Source organism: Rosa chinensis, chromosome 4 (genome assembly GCF_002994745.2).
Source record: "Rosa chinensis cultivar Old Blush chromosome 4, RchiOBHm-V2, whole genome shotgun sequence".
Taxonomy (NCBI): Eukaryota; Viridiplantae; Streptophyta; class Magnoliopsida; order Rosales; family Rosaceae; genus Rosa; species Rosa chinensis.
In genome coordinates this window covers 45,098,011-45,120,268 of record NC_037091.1, presented here as the reverse complement: position 1 = coordinate 45,120,268, position 22,258 = coordinate 45,098,011, and the positions used below count along the sequence as shown (strand labels likewise).

At 38.2% G+C, this 22,258-nt stretch overlaps 1 protein-coding gene and 1 long non-coding RNA gene across 4 annotated transcripts; one reads left to right on the top strand and one right to left on the bottom strand.

The window, feature by feature from the left end:
- Positions 1-10,277: 10,277 nt before the first annotated feature.
- On the top strand, positions 10,278-13,113 carry LOC112199994. 3 transcript variants are annotated; one of them, XR_002936121.2, is made up of 4 exons: positions 10,278-10,418; positions 10,886-11,819; positions 12,417-12,574; positions 12,707-13,113. It is a non-coding gene; the product is annotated as an uncharacterized LOC112199994 (long non-coding RNA). The 3 variants fall into 3 exon arrangements; XR_002936120.2 differs by having other exon boundaries at positions 10,563-11,819; XR_002936119.2 differs by having other exon boundaries at positions 10,536-11,819.
- Positions 13,114-18,317: 5,204 nt separating this feature from the next.
- Positions 18,318-22,015, bottom strand: LOC112199392 (squalene monooxygenase SE1). The gene is made up of 7 exons (XM_040518764.1): positions 21,660-22,015; positions 21,362-21,530; positions 21,037-21,255; positions 19,569-19,844; positions 19,196-19,449; positions 18,712-18,736; positions 18,318-18,598 (listed from the first exon to the last, which is right to left on the bottom strand). Exons 1-7 carry the CDS (start codon positions 22,013-22,015, stop codon positions 18,494-18,496), a joined length of 1,404 nt encoding a protein of 467 aa, XP_040374698.1. The 3' UTR covers positions 18,318-18,493.
- Between the last annotated feature and the right edge of the window lie 243 nt (positions 22,016-22,258).

The window sequence follows — 22,258 nt, the reverse complement described above, 5'->3', positions numbered from 1 at the left end:
TCGGGTCATTAACCGCCCGATTTAAACCGACCCACACCGAATTTATTTTAATTACATTTTATTTATTTATTATTTCTTTATTGATGGAAATGTTGGTTTTCAATATATAAGAAATCCATTTTTGATTAGGTTTTCAGTTTGTAATAAGTTGCTATGTTTGCTTGATCATTTATATATATATATATATATATATATATATATATTTGTGTGTGTAATAAGTTGCTATGGTCTTTCTGCAAGTTGCTTGATATTTGGGTGATATTTGCCGATTTGTGTGAACTCTAAATGCATTCAAAATTTATTTATGCCTTATTGAAATTGTTAGGTAAAAATAAGCCTGATTTTGTCCCTCTCTTTCTAGTTGAAATTAATAAATCGTTCCAAACCGAAACCGACCCGCACTGCACCGAAAAATGGTGTAACCTAAATAATCGGTTCAGCCCTTTTGTAATGCAGTTGCAGTTTGATATATAGGCCAACCGAAAAAAGTGATTTGGTTGAGGTTTGGGCCTCAAACCGAACCGAACCGCACCACGCCCACCCCTACAAATCAGGTTCCGACCGTTCCGTTGAATTGTTCGCAGCTCACTTAAGAGTGTAGTCCGTATCTTCCCGGCCAAGTCCGACGTTAGTAAACGGGAAGTTGTGGCTGGTGACTTTTCTTTCCTTGTGATAAACTTAATAGTAATTGGTTATTGAAGACTTTACTTTGCAAGTTATTCTCTTTATAGATCACCATTTTCAACTGAAATTTGTACTCGGAATTGTAGGATTCACTGTTGAATATCGGCTGACAGGAATAAGAGATATTAATGTTTGGAACGACCCAGTAGCTGTAACCTAGGAATTTGGTCTGAAATTCACAAGGGAACTAAACCCAGAGAGGAAAAATGCCTAGAGAGAAGAATGGAAATCCTAAGAATCCCAGGAAAAGAGGAAAATGGAAACCCAAAGGTGCTTTCGATATCCAGCAACTTCCACAAGCTTATTTAGTAATGGACATTCTATCAAGGGTTTCCATCAAGACCCTTTACAATTGTAGGTGCGTCTGCAACGAGTGGCTTCACATGATTTGTGACTGTCAATTTGCTAATGTACACTGTTTAAGATCATCCATCAGCATCTTGATCAGGACCAATCCCAGTGCAGAAGGAAAAAGGAAACTTGGATTAGTCCAGATAGAAAAATGTGCTGGCTCTCGTTTGCGAGTCGAAAGAATGAGGTTTGCTCCACAAAATAGCCTATGGCTACCAGTTTTCCGCTGCTTCTGACTGCTGAGGTATTTCTGATAAATTCATGCAATGGATTAGTTTGTTTGGCTAGGGGGCATCTTGGAGATGGCTTGTATGTATGCAATCCAATTTTGGGTGAGTACATTAGCATTCCTTCTCCTGATAAGAGTATAACCTGCTGGTTCAAATTTGTCGGACTTGGTTTTAACGCCAGGACCAATGAGTACAAGGTCTTGCAGACATGCTCCAATGGCGAGTCTCAGATATACACCATTGGTACAGGAGTTTGGAGAAGCATTGGAATGGCTCCTAGTGGCACTTCCATGGTACATTCATTGTACTCACCGTTCAATTCTTTTCTGCATGGAGCTCTTCATTGGTTTCCCTGCTCTTTTGATGGTTCTCAGTTTATGCAGTCTTTCAACTTTGAGACGGAACAATTTCGACCACTTCCCCCACCATTCAAAGGTCATTTGAAGTTATCCCAACATTATAATCATCTAAAGTTGGGAGTGTTAAAAGGTTGTCTCTTCCTATGTGTGTTTGGTGCTTATAATAGTGAATTTGACATGTGGGTTATGAAAGATTATGGTGTCCAAGAGTCTTGGACAAAAATTCTTGTCATTGAAAACTTGTATCCATGGGTTCGCCATGGCCTGCATAATGCATATATATGAACCCATTGTGTTCTTCAATGATGGGGAAATCCTAATGACATACAAGGACCGGGTGGTGGTTCGTTATAATCAAGAAACAAAGACTGTCTCACGAACTGGGATAATTCATACTCAAGTCTCGATTTCGTGCAATTGCATACTGCCCTTGCTTTGTTTCACTCCATGATGTTTCAAATGGAGAGGAGGTGATAAGGTACATAGTAAATGATACTTGAGTGGTTTATGCATAGATTAGCTACAATTTCTGTTGCAAGCCTTTTTTTGTTTTTTTTTTCTGTATAACTTTTACTTGTGGTAGTCTTCAGTCGGCTAATTTGGCCTATACTTTTATTGTAACAAAGACACAGAAATAACTCGTATATTTAGTGTTGCCAATCTTCATTAGTTCCGCATATGTAAATTTTGCATTATGGAATATGCTATATGGTCCCAACTTGGAGAGCCGTGTTGTATGTGGAAGAACCCAAGCTTAAACCACAACTTACATTAGAAGTTTGTTCAATAAGTGAAAGCTTAAATCTCAACTTATATTAGAAGCTTATTCTTCTTCTTTTTAAGTGAATTTAGCAGCTTTCTTTTGTAAAATATGAGTTCAGCTTGCGTTTGTGTTTGCCCTGCTGAACTGCAGAGCACTATAGAGCCTTTCAAAATATAATGGTTTGATGATTATCTCCTTCATGTTCAAAGCCCATGCTTTTCAGAAAATTGCTTGCTAATGCTATTATCATTGGCAATTCCATGATATTTTTAGTGTTTAACTCATTTCAGAATCCTCACTAGGGTGAGAGACAATAACATATTTGAAGAGCTGTTTGCTAAAGGGAGCTATAATTGTGCTGGTTCCGGCAAGTCAGCTAATCATAAGTCGAAAAAACTGAAGTCAGGGTCTGGCCAACCTGCTTTGGGATATGGTCTTCCATATAAAGCAATAAGTTCCTCTGTGAGTTATCTTGGTGCATATATTTTATCTGTTTCCTTTACAAAGTCTCTTCTCTTTTTCATCCATATTTCAGAGCTAAGGAGTTTTCTGCCGTGTCAGCAATGAGATAGACAAAGGGTATCCCCCGAATGTCAATGGACAGAGGCCTCTTTTTGTTATCTAGCCATACCATGAGAGTAATTCTTATGGTTCTATAGACCATGATCCAAGAGGAGACTTGTTGCAACCTTTTAATTAATTACTTTGGAACAATCTGCAGGTTCTACTCCTGTACTGGTTTCCCTCTGTGAGCCTAGGATTCCATGTGTTCATATGTCCAATTTATGTGAAATTGCAGGACATGTTAGTGGATGTTAAACGGTGTGTATTGATGAAATTCTCCATAGCCCATTTAATCTATGTACTGGAATCACAATACCATGTTTTTATGCTTAAGGAAATTAAATGAAGATGTTTTGCAAAGATTTCATATTACATGCTTTTACAAGAATTTCAACTTTCCCCTTTAATATACAATATGATTGGTTTCAAGATTTTCGTACGAGCTAGTTTTTTCTCTGAGAATTATTGAAATGTTTGATATTGGAAGTAAAGATAATATCCCCTTCACCACAGAATGAGCTTTTGTATAATATCTACTTCACCAAGTCTTTTGCCTGTAAATTAGTAGCAAACTTGAAAGAATAACATCCAATCCACAGCATGCAGACCTAAATGAATTCATCATTAGTCTTACTAAGAGGAAGAGGAATGGCACAAATATTGTTAACAGCTTCAACTGGTATATCCGTATATGTAACAGTATAAAATGGCACTTTGAGATTCCAATCAATAAGATATCTATCAGAAATTCAGCACTAAGAAAATTAGCCAAATGAAACAGATAGGCTCATTTAAAACACCAAAAAGAAACGGAATCACCATTCCCAACAATTTGTCGAACGTTTTGATGATGAATATCCTTTCCAAGCCATAAGGCGGAGGAAGTTCTCTTAGCAGTGTGGAAACCGTACTTTCTTAGGTACTTTGCTCGAACTAATCTGACCAATCAATTTTGTTGGTAAGTGAGGCCGGTCAAGCTTTTGGGGGGTCATAAACATCCTTGCCCCAGAAAAATTTCCTGCACTCTGTGTCAAGTCTAAAAGTGACTTTAGAATGACATTTGAAACCGGAAAGAACATGCATTAGGTAAACCAGTTAGGTTTGCTTTTAGTAGAGTGAATCTACCTCCTCTGCTGAAGGAAAAATGACTTCCATTGGTGATAAGAAAAGTCAATTTCAAAAGAGTCAATCTACCTTCTCTGCTTTATCAAAATTACTTTCTACAATCATAAAATGTCAAATTGGTTTACTCGTGTGCACTTGAAAATAGACAAGCCAATGACCCGAAAAATCATGTCGATAATTTACCACTGATCTAGCTTTGTACAAGATTTAACTTCATGCGTTCTAACTTGTTACCATGACAGAACAACAAATCATAAAAGAAAAATTCCTCTTCCTAGTTTTAGCGTTCATCCTAAACAGTTGGATAATATGTGTATTGTAGAATTAATATTTCAAGTGAAATTAAGACCACTCATCCAACCGTTGGTTTTAAAGTCATTATTAATTTAGTTCTCATTTTAAATTCATAATTAGAGGCTCACCCTATAGTGAAATTATTTTAGGTGAATTTTTCTTCTAAGTAGCAATTTAGAAGCAAAACCTCAATAAAAATATGTGGTAAAGGATGTAATCTGTTGATGCAATGGTAAAAGCAGGATATCGAACTTGTTATTGTCCACTGTTATTCCGAAAATTCACATGATCAAACATGAATTTTTTTTTTTTTAGGGCAACAGAAGACTAATTCATTGATAGAAATCATGACGACCTCGCTCGGTCAAGCATGAAGGGTACAAGCACCCCTCATATTACAATGCAAGCTCATAGAGTACTAAAATCCAAAACAGAAATTCCAAAAAAACTAAAATCCTAAAAGAACTGCTGAAAACAAAATACAGAATTGGAAAAACTCCCTAGCCCTACACTGTCCTAGGATGGAACCACTGGTCTGAACATCTTGACGCCTAAGACCCTCTTGGTGTACGTCGCAACACTCAACCCAGCCATAGCAACATCTTAGGAACAAGTACTGGGTAAAAGAGCAAGACATGCCACCTCCCAAAAAGTCCAAACCCGAGCCCAACCCAAGTGTAAAAGAAAAGGGGAACTGAACCACATGCCCAGTTCTCCAGACTGCATATCACTCCAGATCAGCAGAGGCCCAAAAGCCCACTGCCCAACCCATCATCTCCCATACCCAAGTTGACCGGGAGATGACCTTTCCGAGCAGCAGCCTCTGCCCATCACAGCTCAAGCGGCCGCCAGCGACCCTCCCCCATCATGAGAGTTGGAAAAGACCTTGCATTTGGTCTAAGCCGGCGAAAGAAATGCCGCCGCTAAAACACGACCCACTTCAAAGTCCGAAGCCGGACGCCTGCCGCCCAAAGAATGACTCCGATTCACTCCGAGTGGAAAACCGATTATGCAGGAAGAGCCTCCCCCGCATGCCTGATGCTGACCGCGGCCGTCGACCACAACTCAGCCCGAAAGAACCAAAACCTGACTCGTCACACCACCGTCTAACCCGAGATCGAAGTCTCGTCCTCCTTTGTCTGGAAAACGACGCCGGAGCACCCTGCTGCAAATCGGAGCCAAGAGACGCCGCCGCACTGCTCACGAAACCTAGGTTTAGGTTTCAGTTTCGCTCCGACTTTTTTGGAGCTTTTTACTCTTAGATTATCAATTTTGCCAAATTGATCATCATTTGGGAATTCATGATCATGATTTACTAATTATCAACACGAAGGGTTCAGATTGAACATATTCGATTCGTCCATTGATTTGATCTGGTTCGGTACATAAACGATCATCAATTTGGCTGAAAATTTGCATAAGTGATCTACTCGTACGGAATAAAAACTGAAAAGTGGAGATGTTGATATGTGAACGAAAAATTGATGATCAAACATGTAATTTTAGTGGACAGTTTCATCTGAAACATTGATTTACCCACACCAATCTCATCACTAATTGGCAGCGGCATCATAAAATTTTAAAACATTCTTCGAACCAAAATATATATTGTCTGTCAATATATAAATAATCTGACATGCCCAATATCTAGTCACCCCCTTACCGTATTCAAGTCATTTACTTTAAATTTTACTTTCCTCAATTTCTAGTTGATTTTTTTATAGGATAACAATTTAAAGAAATTTTTTCTTGAGAGTCGTAGAGGACGATAAACTGAATATGTGGATACGTGGCACTTCCAAATCAGAGTTCGTATGTGAAAGTTAGAGCTCGAAAAGTAAAGTTACTATTTTGAGAAGGGGGTATAAAAGCGGACCTATAGAAAATGGTAAGTCATTTTTCACCCTCGGCCCAAAGTAGAAACCCTAAATTCTCGACTTGGAAGCTTAACCCCGCGATATCTTTGCCGTCTGGCCACCTGACGGCGTACCACCAGTGCCATCTGAACTGTGTCAACCTCCTCTTCATCTCTGTGGTGGTGGCTTCAACCAAATTGGAGCGTGGAAGGAGTTTCGAGCCAAGAAACATCTTAACAGACCTGAATTCTTGACCCAATCGGAAATCACGTTTCCGGCCACCAATTCTAGTGATACCACATGGGTTTTGAAGCTCTTAGGGCGCTTAGCAAACCCTCCAAATAACTTGGACCAATTTGAATCGAACAAGGAGAATCGAAACTTTGAAGATTTCGGCCCCCTTTTCCCTTTCGAGGTAAATTCCGGACTTTTGGCTTCAAATTTGACTTTATTGTAGTTAGGAAAGTGGTTAGGGTTGTTGAGAGAAAGATTTTGGCATAAGTCTTGATACCCGAATCAGGGGTTGACTTGGTGGCATGTGGAGCCCACGTGCCGCCTCTTTTAGGGGCGCGTGGGGCCGCTTTCGGCCTTCTACTTTAGCTAGTTGTGAGTTTAGTATGTAGAACTTGTGGATATGATTTGGGTAGAAATCGGAGGAAGTTTGGTATCTATCGGAAAGTTTCGAAGTTCAGAGTTTCGATCGTCGATTTACAGAAATCCAACTGTTGAATTTCTCTCGATTCTGCCCTAGAACATTTAAATCGATGAAACAATGTTAGTGGTGAAGTTTGGGTTGAATCCAAGAAGGATATGAGTTTTTAGGTTTGGGGTCGACGATTAGGGTTTGGTTTCTAATTAATGTAAACTTAAATTTCGGTTTTTGGTTTGGTTGTTCATAAGTGCTGCTTTGTACAGGACGTGGGGAGATTCCAAGTGAGGAGAGTTTTGATTGACGACATGCTTAGCCGGATACTGTGAGTGGACTTTTGTTTTAAAATTTGATATGCATGCAATTATTTTGTGTAAATATTATTTTAATTCTTGGGCATGTGTTTGGTTTTGGAAATGAATTGTGAACTACTACTTGGATTGATTTTCTACTATGATTTTTCAGAATTTTAAATGAGTTGGATATTATAAGACGTTGAGTTTTCCGAGGAATTTCCAAAACATGATTATGAATTTAAATTATGGACTTTCATTAATCTCATTTAATTATATTAGAAAATTGAGAAATCTTATAAAATTTAGTATTTGCGCTTGTTGCCATATTTTTCGAGAATGGTCTTTATTAGTAGTTTCAAGTGCGGTTGGGAATCGTACTCATGCTTTGGTTCGACATTATTTATTTTTAGGCGAGATTTTTGGGGAATTATTTTATCTTGGTTTTCAAAATTGCTTTCTTCACCATACTTGGGTTGTTATATTTTATTGCTAGCTAGCTTATTGCTCCTTCTCACGATACTTTGTGGTTGCAATTGAGCCTTTAGCTTGGGAGGCTATTACTACAACCTGGGAGGCTCCAACCCGAGCTGAGGAGGCTCGCTTTACTGTATGGTGACATTTCTTATCCTTTACTTTTATGCTTAACCAGAGAGCCTGGTTCGTTTTTTCAAAATTTTTAGTTTTAAAGAAAAGTGTTTCATTGACGTTGCATTCATGGAGGTTTTTAAAGGAAACTACATGGGAAAGTATAAATTTCTCTTTCATTTCGATTATTACAAATAGTTTTTTTTGTCCACTCACGCTAATGTTTTTGCATGCTTTCGCCTAGGCCCTTTGTTTTCAATGCCTAGTTCGCAAAGTTGCTGTTCTACTTTAGGAGTTGAGGCTTAGCACCACTATTGCCATCTTTCATTCGTAGGTTACCCGTTAACCTACTTGATGTAATTTCTTTTAATTTCCTTTAGAATGCTCTGATGTTAATTATTAGATGTTTGTAATATATGGGCTTATGAACCGACTTTAGAATTTCATGGAGATTATAATTGTTGTTGTAGACTTGAAATATTAGATATTGTAGTATTGATCGTCGGTTTGGATTTGTATTGATGCGTGTTGTTCTTGTGGTGGAGTTAGTTGTTGCGGGGAGCAAGTTGGCTCTAGGAGATAAGGGTGAACGTGTTTAGAAGTGTAGATTTTATTTCTTTTACAGGTTTGGGTTGTTCACTTTTAGATAATATTCTGCCGAATTTTCGGTAGAATTTTCTTGAAAAGTGGGTCCGCAGGGCCATCTCAGATTTCATAGTGAATTTTGGGCCGGGTCCTGTCATAATTATCAACAGTAAATAAATGTCAAACTTAAGTCACAAGCCTTTTTGAGAGTCGACAACGCCTTCTCCACCCTCTGTGCTGAGTTCTGAGCTTTGTCTCAGATCTGAGGCTTTATGTCTCATTTTCATTATCTTTTTCTTTGCTTAGCTCAGTTTCTCTCCAAATGCCCAGATTTACTTTTATTTCTTTCATCCTCATACAGCTCCCCCTCTCATTTTCCATCCCATTTTTTCTTTTTCCACAATCCTACCCTCACACTCGTTTATTGTAGTCTCAACCTAGGTCTATACACCTAACTCTACACTTGAAAATTGTTGTTGTACCAGTACTCTATCGATGTTTGTGGATGTAGCCAGACCAGTGGTGTTATGTTCTTTGGTGGTCTCCACCATCACGATAGCAGTTTTTATGTCTTTTGATACCTTTATCCTTCTTGTATAGACTGTTCAGGTATGGAGAATGATGGTGGACAAACCTTTGGCCTCCGAAAGTGAAGCTTTGGTCGACGCTACTCTCAGCTTGGTGGTCAGCAGACATGACCAGTGGCGGAGCCACAAAGAGGCACACTGGGTCCCTTGACCCAGCGAGCTTTTCACCATATAATTGATTAGAGTATCAAGCATTAGAACTAGCTGGCACAGTGTAGTGGTCTGACACTTTTTTCTTACCTTTCAGGTCTAGGGTTTGATTCTTGCTAACTTCATTATTTTTTTTCCAAAGTTTAATTCTAGCTTGCAGAATTAATTATTATTAGTATTACTATTTTTTTCATGTCGCTTGCTATTATAAACTTGACATAATTTTAACAATATTCTTATCTTAAATTAATCTTATTTCTAGAGTATAATATTTCTATCAAATTTTTTTATCGGATTTCATTAAAATTTTGATATATATTTTGAGCTTTAAATTTTTTCTTTTCAATTTCTAAAGGTCCTCACCTAGAATGAAGTTCTAGCTCCGTCACTCATTGTTAATTTATGGTGATTTGGAAAACTCTTTAAAATAGAAAATCATAGTTGCAACAATACCTCAATCACAAATTTCTTCTTATTTTCCAAGATTTTTTATGTTATGATATTATTATTTTATTTTTGTGGCTCAGTAACTCTAAATTTCTGGCTCCGCCACTCTGGCCATGACGACTGGTCTCCCGGTAGCAGTTCTATGTAGCTTTAGATGTAAGGTTGTTTTGGTTATTTTTAGGCTTTTGCATGGGCTCTATTTGTTACTATGTGTAAAATGTAGGTTAATCAAGCTTTTATCTATAGGGTTTCTGAGCTTAGGGCTAGTTTAGGATTGCTGTGACTTTAAAAAAAAACTGCTGCTGCTGTGTTGTGAGAATAATCAGCTGTGAATTAAAATAGTTTTGTGTTTGGTAAATAATATTTTTAAAAGTGCTGTCAGTACATAAAACAACTGCAGAGCGTGTTTTGATCTACAATAGCTTCTAAAAGCAATCTCTAAGCTGCTTCTAAAATTTGCTGCCAGTGGCTTATAACTTTTAATTAAAGCTGCTTTTTATTTATTTACCAAACACGATGAAATCTAAAATTTTGAACAAAAGCTGATGTTTTTAAAATCGAAGCAATCCCAAACGGGGCCTTAGAATTCTTGCTTTTCCATGCACATCTATTGAACTAGTTGACACTCCCCATCCAAAAAAAAAAAAAAAAAACAAAGAAAAGAATGAGGTACTCTACGGTCTCCACCGTTTGGCATTTTGTTTCATCCATATAAAGCCCTTGGCTATATCTCTCTGCACCTGCACCTGCACCTGCACCCGCACCCAAATCAAGAACTGTTGTTCCGCTTGACTTTTCCTCCCACCCAAATCAGGTTCCGTCGAATTGTTTGCAGTTGAGTTAAGATTAAAGTGTGATCCAAGTCCGACGTAGTAAACGAAAAGTTGTGGCTGGTAAGTTTTCTTTCCTTGTGATAAACTTATAGTAATTGGTTATTGAAGACTTTACTCTGCAAGTTATTCTCTTTATAGATTACCATTTTCAATTGAACTTTGTAATCGGAACTGTAGGATTCACTATTGAATATCGGCTGACAGGAATAAGAGATTATGATTGCAACGACCCACTAGCTGTAAGTCTGTAAGGAATTTGGTCTGAAATTCATAAACCCAGAGAGGAAAATGCCTAGAGAAAAGATTGGAAATCCTATGAATCCCAGGAAAAGAGGAAACTGGAAACCCAAAGGTGCTTTCAATATACAGGAACTTCCACAAGCTTTAGTAATGGACATTCTATCTAGGCTTTCCATCAAGGCCCTTTACAATTGTAGGGGCGTCTGCAAAGACTGGCTTCACATAATTTGTGACCCTCAATTTGCTAATGTACACTGTCTAAGATCACCCATCGGCATTTTGATCAGGACCAATCCCCGTGCAAAAGGACAGAGGAGACTTGGATTAATCCAGATAGAAAAATGTGCTGGCTCTCGTTTGCGAGTTGAAAGAATGAGGTTTGCTCCCCCAAATATCCTGCCAGTTTCCGATGCTTCTGAAGTTAGGTTGATAAATTCATGCAATGGATTAGTTTGTTTGGCTAAGGGGCTTGATGATGGCTTGTATGTATGCAATCCAATTTTGGGAGTATATTAGCATTCCTTCTCCTGCTAAGAGTATGACCTGCTTGTTCGTATTTGTTGGACTTGGTTTTAATGCCAGGACCAATGAGTACAAGGTCTTGCAAACATACTCCAATGGCCAGTCTGAGATATACACCATTGGTACAGGAGTTTGGAGAAGCATTTGAAAGGCTCCTAATGGCAGTTTTTCCATGGTACCGTTCAATTCTTTTCTGCATGGAGCTCTTCATTGGGTTCCCTACTCTTTTGACGGTTCTCAGTTTATACAGTCTTTCAACTTTGAGGCAGAACAATTTCGACCACTTGCCCCACCATTCAAAGGTCATTTGAAGTTATCCCAACATTATAATCATCTGAAGTTGGGAGTTTTAAAAGGTTGTCTCTTCTTATGTGTGCTTGGTGCTCATAATAGTGAATTTGACATGTGGGTTATGAAGGATTATGGTGTCCAAGAGTCTTGGACAAAAATTCTTGTCATTGAAAACTTGTTTCCATGGGTTGGCCATGTCCTGCATAATGCATATGAACCCATTGTGTTCTTCAATGATGGGGAAATCCTAATGACATACAAGGACCGGGTGGTGGTTCGTTATAATCAAGAAACAAAGACTGTCTCACGAACTGGGATAATTCAAACTCAGTCTCGATTTCGTGCAATTGCATACTGCCCTTGCTTTGTTTCACTCCCTGATGTTTCAAATGGAGAGGAGGTAATAAGGTACATAGTAAATGATACTTGAGTGGTTTATGCATAGATTAGCTACAGTTTCTATTGCAAGTCTTTTTTTCTTTTCCGGTTTAGTTTTTACTTGTGGTAGGGTTTTGTCCACTAATTTGGCCTATACTTTTATTGTAACGAAGATACAGAATTAACTTGTATATTTAGTTTGCCATTCTCCATTAGTTCAGCATATGTAAATTTTGCATTATGGAATGTGCTATATAGTCCCGACTTGAGAGACGTGTTGTATGTGGAAGAACCTAAGCTTAAATTGCAACTTTTATTAGAAGTCTGTTCAATAAGTCAGAGCTTAAATCGCAACTTTTATTAGAAGTTTGTTCAATAAGTCTTCATCTTCTTTCTGTGAAAATTTAAGTGAATGTAGCTGCTTTTCTTTAGTAAGATATGAGTTCAGCTTGTGTTTATGTGTGTGTCCTTCTGAACTGCAGAGCAGTATAGAGCCTTTCGAAATACTTTGGGTTCATGATTATCTCCTTCATGTTCAAAGCTTATGCTTTTCAGAAAATTGCTTGCTAGTGCTATGATCATCATGATATTTTGAGAATGTTTAACTCATTTCAGCATCCTTACTAGGGTGAGAGACAATAACAAATTTGAAGAGATGTTTGCTAAAGGGAGCTATAATTGTGCAGGTTCCAGCAAGTCAGCTGATCATAAGTAAAAAAAACTGAAGTCAGGCTCTGGCCAACTTGCTTCGGGTGATGGTTCCAAATAAAGCAATAAGTTCCTCTGTGAGTTATCTTGGTGCATATATCTATCTATTTCCTTGTGCCTTTTTTATTTTTTGTTTATTCTGTCTCCTTGAATTTATCCTCTGTTTTCTTTTACCAAAGTCTCTCTTTTCTTTTTCATCCATATTTCAGAGCTAAGGAGTTTTCCGCCATGTCAGCACTGGGATAGACACAGGGTAGTCCCCAAATGTCCATGGACACAGGCCTCTTTTTGTTATCTAGCCATACCATGAGAGTAATTCTTATGGTTCTATAGAGTATAGACCATGATGCAAGTAGAGACTTGATGCAAGCTTTTAATTAATTACTCTGGAACAATGTGCAGGTTCTACTCCTGTACTGGTTTCCGCCGTGTGCCTAGGAGTCCCTGTGCTCATATGTTCAATTTAAATGAAATTGCAAGACATGTTAGTGGATGTTAAACGGTGTGTATTGATGAGTTTCTCCACTGCCCATTTAATGTATGTACTGGAATCACAACCTCATCCTTGTGTGCTTAAGGTAATTGAATGAATATGTTTTGCAAAGATTACATATTACATGCTTTTACAAGAATTTCAAGTTTCCCCTTTAATATACAATATGATTGGTTTCAAGATTTTCATACGAACTCGGTGTAGTTTTTCAGAACTATTGAAATTTTTTAATATTGGAAGTAAAGATCCACTCCACTACAGGATGAGCTTCTGTATGATCGAATCGGATGTCAACATGGTTGTTGTTCTGGATAATATCCACTTCACCAAATCTTTTGCCACTAAATTAGTAGCAAACTTAAAAAAAAAAAAAAAATCCATTTCCAAAGCATGCAGCCCTTAATGAATTCATCATTAGTATGCGCAAGAGGAAAAGGAATAGCACAAATATTGTTAACAACCTCAACTGGTATATGTAACAGTACATTCCTATTCTAATAGAAATTACTATAATTGATTGATCCTTTCACCAGAAGGCTGAGCAAAGTGTTTTAACACAAGATTAGAAATTCTTAGACCATTTGGTGAACATAAAACCAAATCCCAATTCAAGTATATCAAGGCCTCTGTTATAGCTGACCGGCAAATATGAGTTGAATATACCTACATAAGCAGAAGTGGATACACTCCATCATATGACAGTGTCACTCTCAAATACCAAGAAACCAAACTTGGAGAGTGAAGAAAGCTAAGAACTAGAGCATGTAATCCACCTCAGAGGCATATATGAACCTCATGGTCAAAATGAAATGGAAGCATTACTGCCGGATACAATAATGTTTTATACTTTTATATATATGCCTTAACCAAATTACATTCTCGAAGTATGAATAATGACGACCATTATAAAATGTCAAATGAGTTTACTCGCAGCCGCATGCACTTGAAAGAAAATAAGCCAGTATCCAAAAAATCATGTGGATAATTTACCACTAATTGAGCTTTGTACAAGTTTCAGTTCATGGGTGTAGAATCGCTGTAAATCTGTATGTAATTATGATTTTATTTAATTAGAATATCCTGTAATTATGGAAAGATTGTTTCCTATTAGAGTTAGACTACTCCTTTGTATTTGTATATATATATATATATCCCCATTGTGGGATGAAGAGATTTATCGAATTAACCCTGAATTGAAGTATTCTTTTCTACTTGGTATCATAGCCTAGTTCAATCCTTTGAACTTGCGCTGCATCCTTTGAATCCTGAACCCTGAATCCCGAAGAATACTACAAACCGCTGCGTACCACCACCGTTGAAATCAAACCATCCTGAATTTCAAACCACCATCACCCTACCTTTTTATCCAAAACATTCATATCCATCTTGAAACCCTTGAAAATCCAATCTTGCGAAAATCATGAATTTCTCAATGATGCAATCAGAGAAACAGGCTATGGGGCATTCGGTAACTACCGAATTTTCTATTATGGCCCAACGCAAACAGGGTCCTCCTCCAGGCTTCTTAGGACCTTCTCCACACCGTCCTCTGGGTAAACCAAATCCATATACAAACAAAAGGTGCATTATCTGTGGGGAATTAGGTCATAGCAAGGAGCGGTGCTATGAAGTGATTGGTTACCCTGATTGGTGGGACTTCACCAAGAAACCGCGAAAGAATCTGGGCAAGGCCGCTGTTGCTACTAAAGAGGAAGTTTACCTAGACAATGCCTCCGCTAATGTAGCGCAGTCAGGTATGAAGGGTAAGGTTACTTTTAATAGTACATGGATAATTGATACAGGTGTATCTGACCATATGACCAATGACCCAAGTCTTGTGAAAAACCTTAGACTTTCCCCTCAAGACGTTGTCTCTACTGCTGATGGTACTCCAACTCCGGTCACCGGAGAAGGTTCTATTGCTTTATCTGATACCTTAACCCTTGAATCTGTCTTAGTTGTTCCATCACTAGCTTATAATCTCCTGTCTGTTGGTCAAGTTATTTTAGCTCTTGCATGTATTGTGACCTTCTATCCGTCTTTCTGTGTGTTTCAGGACATTCTGACTCGACGGATTCTTGGTTATGGTGTTAGAAGGGGGAAATTATACTATCTGGATCTGACAGAGACTGGAAAGAAACAGAAGCATCTTTTGGGACACTAATCAGATCAACGGGGTAGAGAATGCGAAGGAAGCTGTATGGTTATGGCATCGCCGTTTAGGTCATCTATCCTTTCGTTATCTTAAGAAGCTGCAACCTCAATTGTTTTCAGTTGTTAGTGATTTGGATTTCCACTGTGACATCTGTGAACTGGCCAAGAGTCACCGTATTTCATATTCACCAAGTCTTAATAAAAGTCCTGTTCCTTTTATGAAGATTCACTCCGATGTCTGGGGTCCTGCGAAAATTCCTTCTCTTTCTGGAGCTCGGTATTTTGTAACATTTATTGATGATTGCACTCGCATGACATGGATGTCATTACTGAAGAATAAGAGTGATGTATTTGGAATGTTTACCGAATTTCACAAAATGGTGGCAACTCAGTATCAACAATCCATCAGAGTGTTTCAGTCTAACAATGGTGGAGAGTTTGTGAATGGCCCTATGATTGAGTTTTGCCGGTCACATGGAATTCGTCATCAAACCTCCAATTCTTATACTCCTCAACAGAATGGTTTAGCAGAACGGAAGAACAGGCAGTTGATGGAAGTTGTTCGTGCTTCCTTGTTTGGCATGAATGTACCTCGGTCCTATTGGCGAAGCAGTGAAATCAGCAGCATATCTTATCAACCGTACTCCTTCCCAGGTGATTGAGTTTCAGAATCCTCATCAGAAGCTTCATACACTTTTGACCATCCCTTCTATGCCTAATTTGGAGCCCTGGGTGTTTGGGTGCACAACTTATGTTCATATTCCCAAGCCTCAACGTAGCAAGCTTGATCCCCGTGCCCGTAAGTGTATATTTGTTGGTTATGCTGACTTCCAGAAGGGTTATCGATGTTATGATCCTCTTACTGGCACTATACATATATCTCTTGATGTCTCATTCCGTGAATCAGAGCCATATTACTCAGGAGGAACTTCTCAGTCTTCCCTTCAGGGGGAGAGAGGTTATGAAGGGAATCCTTGTTCTATTATTGATTTTGATGTCTTTGAAGACTTGGAAGATTTGGAGGAACGATTTGAAGGTAGAAATTCCGAAACAGAGAATGCAACTACTGAAACTGCCGAACCGAGCGTTGTGAATTCCGAGACAGAAGAGACGACTTTTCTGGATAATTTGAAACAAAATCAAGACGTATCTGAAGCTCACACACAAGATATTCCCCCTTCTGCCTCACCAACTGAAGATCCCAGTCAGAATGATCCACCTCAGGTACCCCTAAACTTTGATGAGTCTTCTGGGTTAGAAAGTGTCGAACCTAGGAAATCACAAAGGGTTACCAAGGGAATTCCTAAGAAACAATATGAACCAGATATCAAAGCCAAAGCTAAATACCCTATAGCTAATTTTATGTCTAACTATAGGATTTCTGGGTCACATGCACATGTTGTTGATCAATTATCTACTGTATCGATTCCTAGTAACGTGCAGGATGCATTGACTAATCCAAAATGGACCAAGGCGATGAATGAAGAATTGGAAGCTCTTCAGAAAAATGCAACATGTACCTATGCCGGTTGGAAAGAAGACTGTAGGATGTCGTTGGGTATTTACTGTGAAGCTTAATGCAGATGGAACTATTAATAGATACAAAGCGAGGTTGGTTGCCAAAGGATATACACAACGCTATGGGATTGATTATGAGGAGACTTTTGCACCTGTGGCAAAGATTAATAATGTCCGGATTCTAATCTCACTTGCAGCAAACAAAGATTGGCCCTTGCACTAGTTTGATGTGAAGAATGCGTTTCTTAATGGGAATTTGGAGGAAGAAGTGTACATGGATATGCCCCCAGGTGTTAAGAATTACCCAAGTGATGTTGGCAAGGTGTGTAAATTGAAAAAGTCTTTGTATGGCCCAAAGCAGTCTCCAAGAGCTTGGTTTGGAAGATTTTCAAAGTCCATGAAAGCCTTTGGATATAGACAAAGCAATTCTGACCATACCTTGTTCATCAAGCGCAAGAATGGTAAGATTACAGCTCTTATTGTGTATGTTGATGACATGATTGTTACAGGAGATGATCCGAAGGAGATAAATGAATTGCAAAAGTATTTGTCAAAGGAGTTTGAAATGAAGGATCTGGGACAACTAAAGTATTTTTTGGGTATTGAAGTTGCAAGGTCTAAGAAGGGGATTTCACTTTCACAGAGGAAATATGTTCTTGATTTACTTGCTGAAACGGGGATGCTGGACTGCTGACCCATCAAGACACCCATTGAGATGAATCACGGACTTGCTATCTATCCTGATCAAGTGCCAACTGATAAAGGGAGGTATCAACGTCTTGTAGGAAGGTTGATTTATCTTTCACATACTAGACATGATATTGCTTATGCTGTGAGTGTTGTTAGTCAATTTATGCATTGTCCTAATGAAGAGCATATGGATGCAGTCTTTCGTATTTTGAGGTACTTGAAGAGGGCGCCAGGTAAAGGGTTACTGTTTCAGAAAAAAGATGAATTGGAAGTTGTTGGGTACACAGATGCAGATTGGGCTGGTGATAAAACGGACAGACGTTCTACATCTGGGTACTTCACTTTTGTTGGAGGGAACTTGTCACTTGGCGTAGCAAAAAGCAAAAAGTCGTTGCCAGATCAAGTGCAGAAGCTGAGTTCCGAGGTATGGCAAATGGAGTGTGAAATATTGTGGATTCGTAATGTCTTGAAGGACCTGGGTTACAAGCTTAAAAAGCCTATGGATTTGCATTGTGATAATACAGCTGCCATTGAGATTGCACATAATCCAGTTCAGCATGATAGAATAAAGCATGTGGAGGTTGACCGTCATTTTATTAAAGAAAATCTTGATAGAAAGGTTATTCGCTTTCCATTTGTAAATTCAGAGGAGCAATTAGCTGATGTTCTTACTAAAGGAGTGTCCAGGAAGGTATTTGACAGCTCGGTTGACAAGTTGGGCATGATAGACATCTATGCACCAACTTGAGGGGGAGTGTAGAATCGCTGTAAATCTGTATGTAATTAGGATTTTATTTAATTAGAATATCCTGTAATTATGGAAAGATTGTTTCCTATTAGAGTTAGACTACTCCTTTGTATTTGTATATATATATCCCCATTGTGGGATGAAGAGATTTATCGAATTAACCCTGAATTGAAGTATTCTTTTCTACTATGGGTTCTCACTTGTTACCAAGGCAGAACAACAATTCATAAAGAATAATTTCCTCTTCCTAATTTTAGCATTGACCCCCATCTTGATCTTTACTTTCTGGGTGGAACAAATGCTGCTATTTTGATACAAATTGGATTATCATATCAATTAAATATAAAATCTTCGTAACAATATTCTTCTCCAAGTACACTTCTTGCCATTTCTTCAATGGACAGGAGGAGATCTGTAATATGCTGGCACTGTGGCAGGAAAGAACATCTGTCTAACTCCTTCACCCTTTATAATGGGGAATATGATGCCTGATGCACTCTGAAATAGAAAACCAGAAAGACTTGTATAAGCAGCCAGTTATGTGTACATGGGAATGTGTAATTAACAAAAATGTTGACAAGAAAGTAGTGGAAATATTTTTCTTGCCATACCAAGATCAATCGAATCCCAAGCCACCAGGGCCGGTCCTGAGATTCTAAAGGCCTGAAGCAAAGAATTAAAATGTGGCCTCCTATATAAATTTAAATATATCAACATTTATTCCTACATAAATTTTGAGAAATAAAAAACTAGTCAAACATAAGTGATTGAAAAGGAAAAAAAAACAAAAAAACTGAATGGGTGAGCAACCTAGGTTCGAATTGGGCCCAAGGATTGAGATTGACTTAAGTTACTTAACTGATTGAAGGAAAAATAAAAAATAAAAAGACAAGAAGGAGACTCGAACCTTTGTTGGCCTCCCGAGGCTAAGATCACTCCCGCTGGAGCAACACTTTGCTTGGTGTTTATAAACGCAGAACATTTTTATATACCTATTCTGTAATCATATATACAGAACTTTGGAGGCCCTCCGGAGCCAGTGGCCTGAGGCAGCTGCCTCAGGCGGTAGCCCTCAGGGTCGGCTCTGCAAGCCACATGCGTTTAGGTGATGGGAAGGGAAGCATTAAGCGGCCGACACCATAGATGGCAACAACAAAGAAATGGAGAAACAAGTGCAGTGGACGAGGGTTAAGACCAGAGAGTAGACATACAGGTCCATATGAACAGATACCTCCAAGGCTCAAATAGCCAAAACATGCTTCACGCATTTCCTGTCTTGCTGGATCCAGTGACGCACAAAACACCTTGTACAAAGCACCTGCCAATGTGTTGATGGTAGATGACACAGGCTGCAATGAAAACCAAGCACACTATCAGCAAAGAAGAAACCAAAAACAATGGCACATTGGAACATACAATGGCATAAAAAAGACATTTCAGTTATGAGTTATCCTAATAGTAGCTTTACCTTACGCAATGTGTAGAATGATTCAAGGTAACTGCACAAAGCAGATGCATTATTGAGATCATGTAGGGGTCTAAGGAGATCGCGGAGAAGAACAATGTCTGAAAGAGCCACGGTCATTCCTCCTCCTATTAAAGGATGCCTCATGTTGAATGAATCCCCCAACAAAATTGCACCCGGAGTGGGAACAGGAGTAGCAGCCATGCTTTTGTTTTGCGTTGTTCTGATGTTTCCCTTCTCTACTGAGGCCATAAAAGCACTGTGCAGCTGTGGGGGAATCTGAAATACAAGTAGTCCTCAGATTAGTTCAGTTCAGGTGGGTATGTGTATCAACTATCAAGTGTAAACTAATCAAGTCAAAGTTGAAAACAGTTGAAGGATCATAAAAGTTGAAATCAGTAGAATTTAAAGGCTTAGCTCGTACGTAATGAAATATGTAGTGCAAACAAAGCTTGGAATCAACATAAAACAATTTATTTATAAAAGGATAGGTATCAATACAATTGCGGGGAAATATCACCAATGGTCACTGAGTTATGACTTATTTGACACTTAACTCACTGTATTTTCAATAATATCACTTAACTCACTCAATTTTACATCCGTCTTTCACTTAACTCACTGCCGTTAATTCTATCGTTAGAAGCCGTTAAAATTGAGGGTATATTTGTCAACACGTAAAAATCATTTTTAACTTAAAAAAAAACTACATTTATTAGACTTTTTTTTCATTTTTTTTTAATTTATGAAATTTCTAATAAAAAATGATTTTTTTTAACTTAAATATAATTTGAAAAAAAATTGTCTTTTTAAAAAAAAAAAAAAGAAGTTAGAAATGCATTTTTTTAGTGTTTAGACAAATATACCCTCAATTTACATTTATTAGACTTTTTTAAATTTCTGAGATTTCTAATAAAAAATGATTTTTTTAACTTAAATATAATTTCTAAAAAAATTGTCTTTTAAAAAAAAAGTTAGAAATGTATTTTTTTAGTGTTTAGACAAATATACACTCAATTTTAATAGCTTTTAACGACAGAATTAATGACAGTGAGTTAAATGAAAAACGGATGTAAAACTGAGTGAGTTAAGTGATATTGTTGAAAATATAGTGAGTTAAGTGTCAAATAAGTCACAACTCAGTGACTATTGGTGATGTTTTCCCATACAATTGCAGATGGAAAAGAGTACAACCATTACTACGTCGCAACATCTTATTACTTTGATCTTGTAAAAACCATATATAACTATGTAGCAACATGTTTCTTATTTCTTTGATCTTGTAAAAAGAACAAGTTAAATCCAAGAACCCTGTTTCATCAGATAACCAACTGAACCAAACGTTACCATGATACAGAAAGAATATAACAAACCCAATAGACAACAAAAAGGAAAGGTCCACTAATGCTGGGATCATGACTGACATACAAATATTAGTGAATGATACCTGAAGCAAGTTATTGAAAGATACCTGAGGAGCCACCACAGTTTTCAAATAGTTAGCCATTTCACCACTAGCTACTGAAGGTACTTTTGTTCCGGGTACATCCACCAAACAACGAACCTCGGCGCTACTGATAGGATAAAACAGGATGGGTGAAGGGTCTCCCAAAATCACATGTCCATGATTTGCATGTGGAAGTTCACAGTTCTCCAAGATCAAACCAACAAAACATGAGGGACTTTCAACCTGCAACAGTAACAAATAACTCTGTTGGCCTCACGAAAGAATAAACACTTGTGGTAAAATTGAGTTCAAATGGTTGATTTTGCCAAGGTTGGTACCCCATTGTTACCTTTGGTGCACTGAGAGAGTTGCGCAGATTTGAAAAGCAGCTATCACACACGATTGTTAGTGGAGCATATGCTTTCATCTCCTCTCCAGCCTTGTTCTTGTAAATCACCCCTTTAACAATGCCCTTTTCCTCGATTAGTGTTGTCACTGATCCTTGTTCCAATTTTACACTGCAATGGAAATTCCATGGGACATGAGTAAACAATTGAAACTTGAAAGAGGTTCCACCAGAGTAATCACATACAACAATCACTAAGAATAAAAGACTTGTAATATAGTTAGAGGGAAATGAGGATTACTTTGAAAGAGTCATGGTTTTTTCACGCATTCTTTGGATGAAACGCCCATTGTGGAAACTTCTCCCAGCCACATCTGAACTGTATTTCTCTAAGGGATAAGTCAGTTTTGTATCCTTGCCTTCTTTGTAAAGAGCATAACCAAACACCTTCTGAGCATCAATTGACTCATTTGCACAGTCTGCAGCCACAAATATGTTCAGTGACTTAGTACTATCCTCTGCAACCTGCTTGACGCTGAACAACTGGCTTGTGTTGTGATGTCCAGCGGCCAACAAGATGAACCGTGATAGGAAAGCGTTCGATAGTGCATGGAATGAGTCTATGGATCCCGGCAGGTATTCGAAGAACCAGCTCATCACCTCACTATCTGTTAATGTCTAAGATTTGGGCGGTAGCCCGAACCTTGGTTAACGCTGATCCAGTTGGCAGATCGCTACTTATGATAGTTCTCCAAGCTTCCGCTACCTGTCAAGTGAATATAAAGGGCGTTAGAGGGAGACCGCATTGGGCGGTCTTCTCTTCTCCGATGCCTAAGTTAGTCAATGTATTTATTTTGACAAAGTAACAGTAGGTAAGTAGTAGATGCTTAATGAATGAGG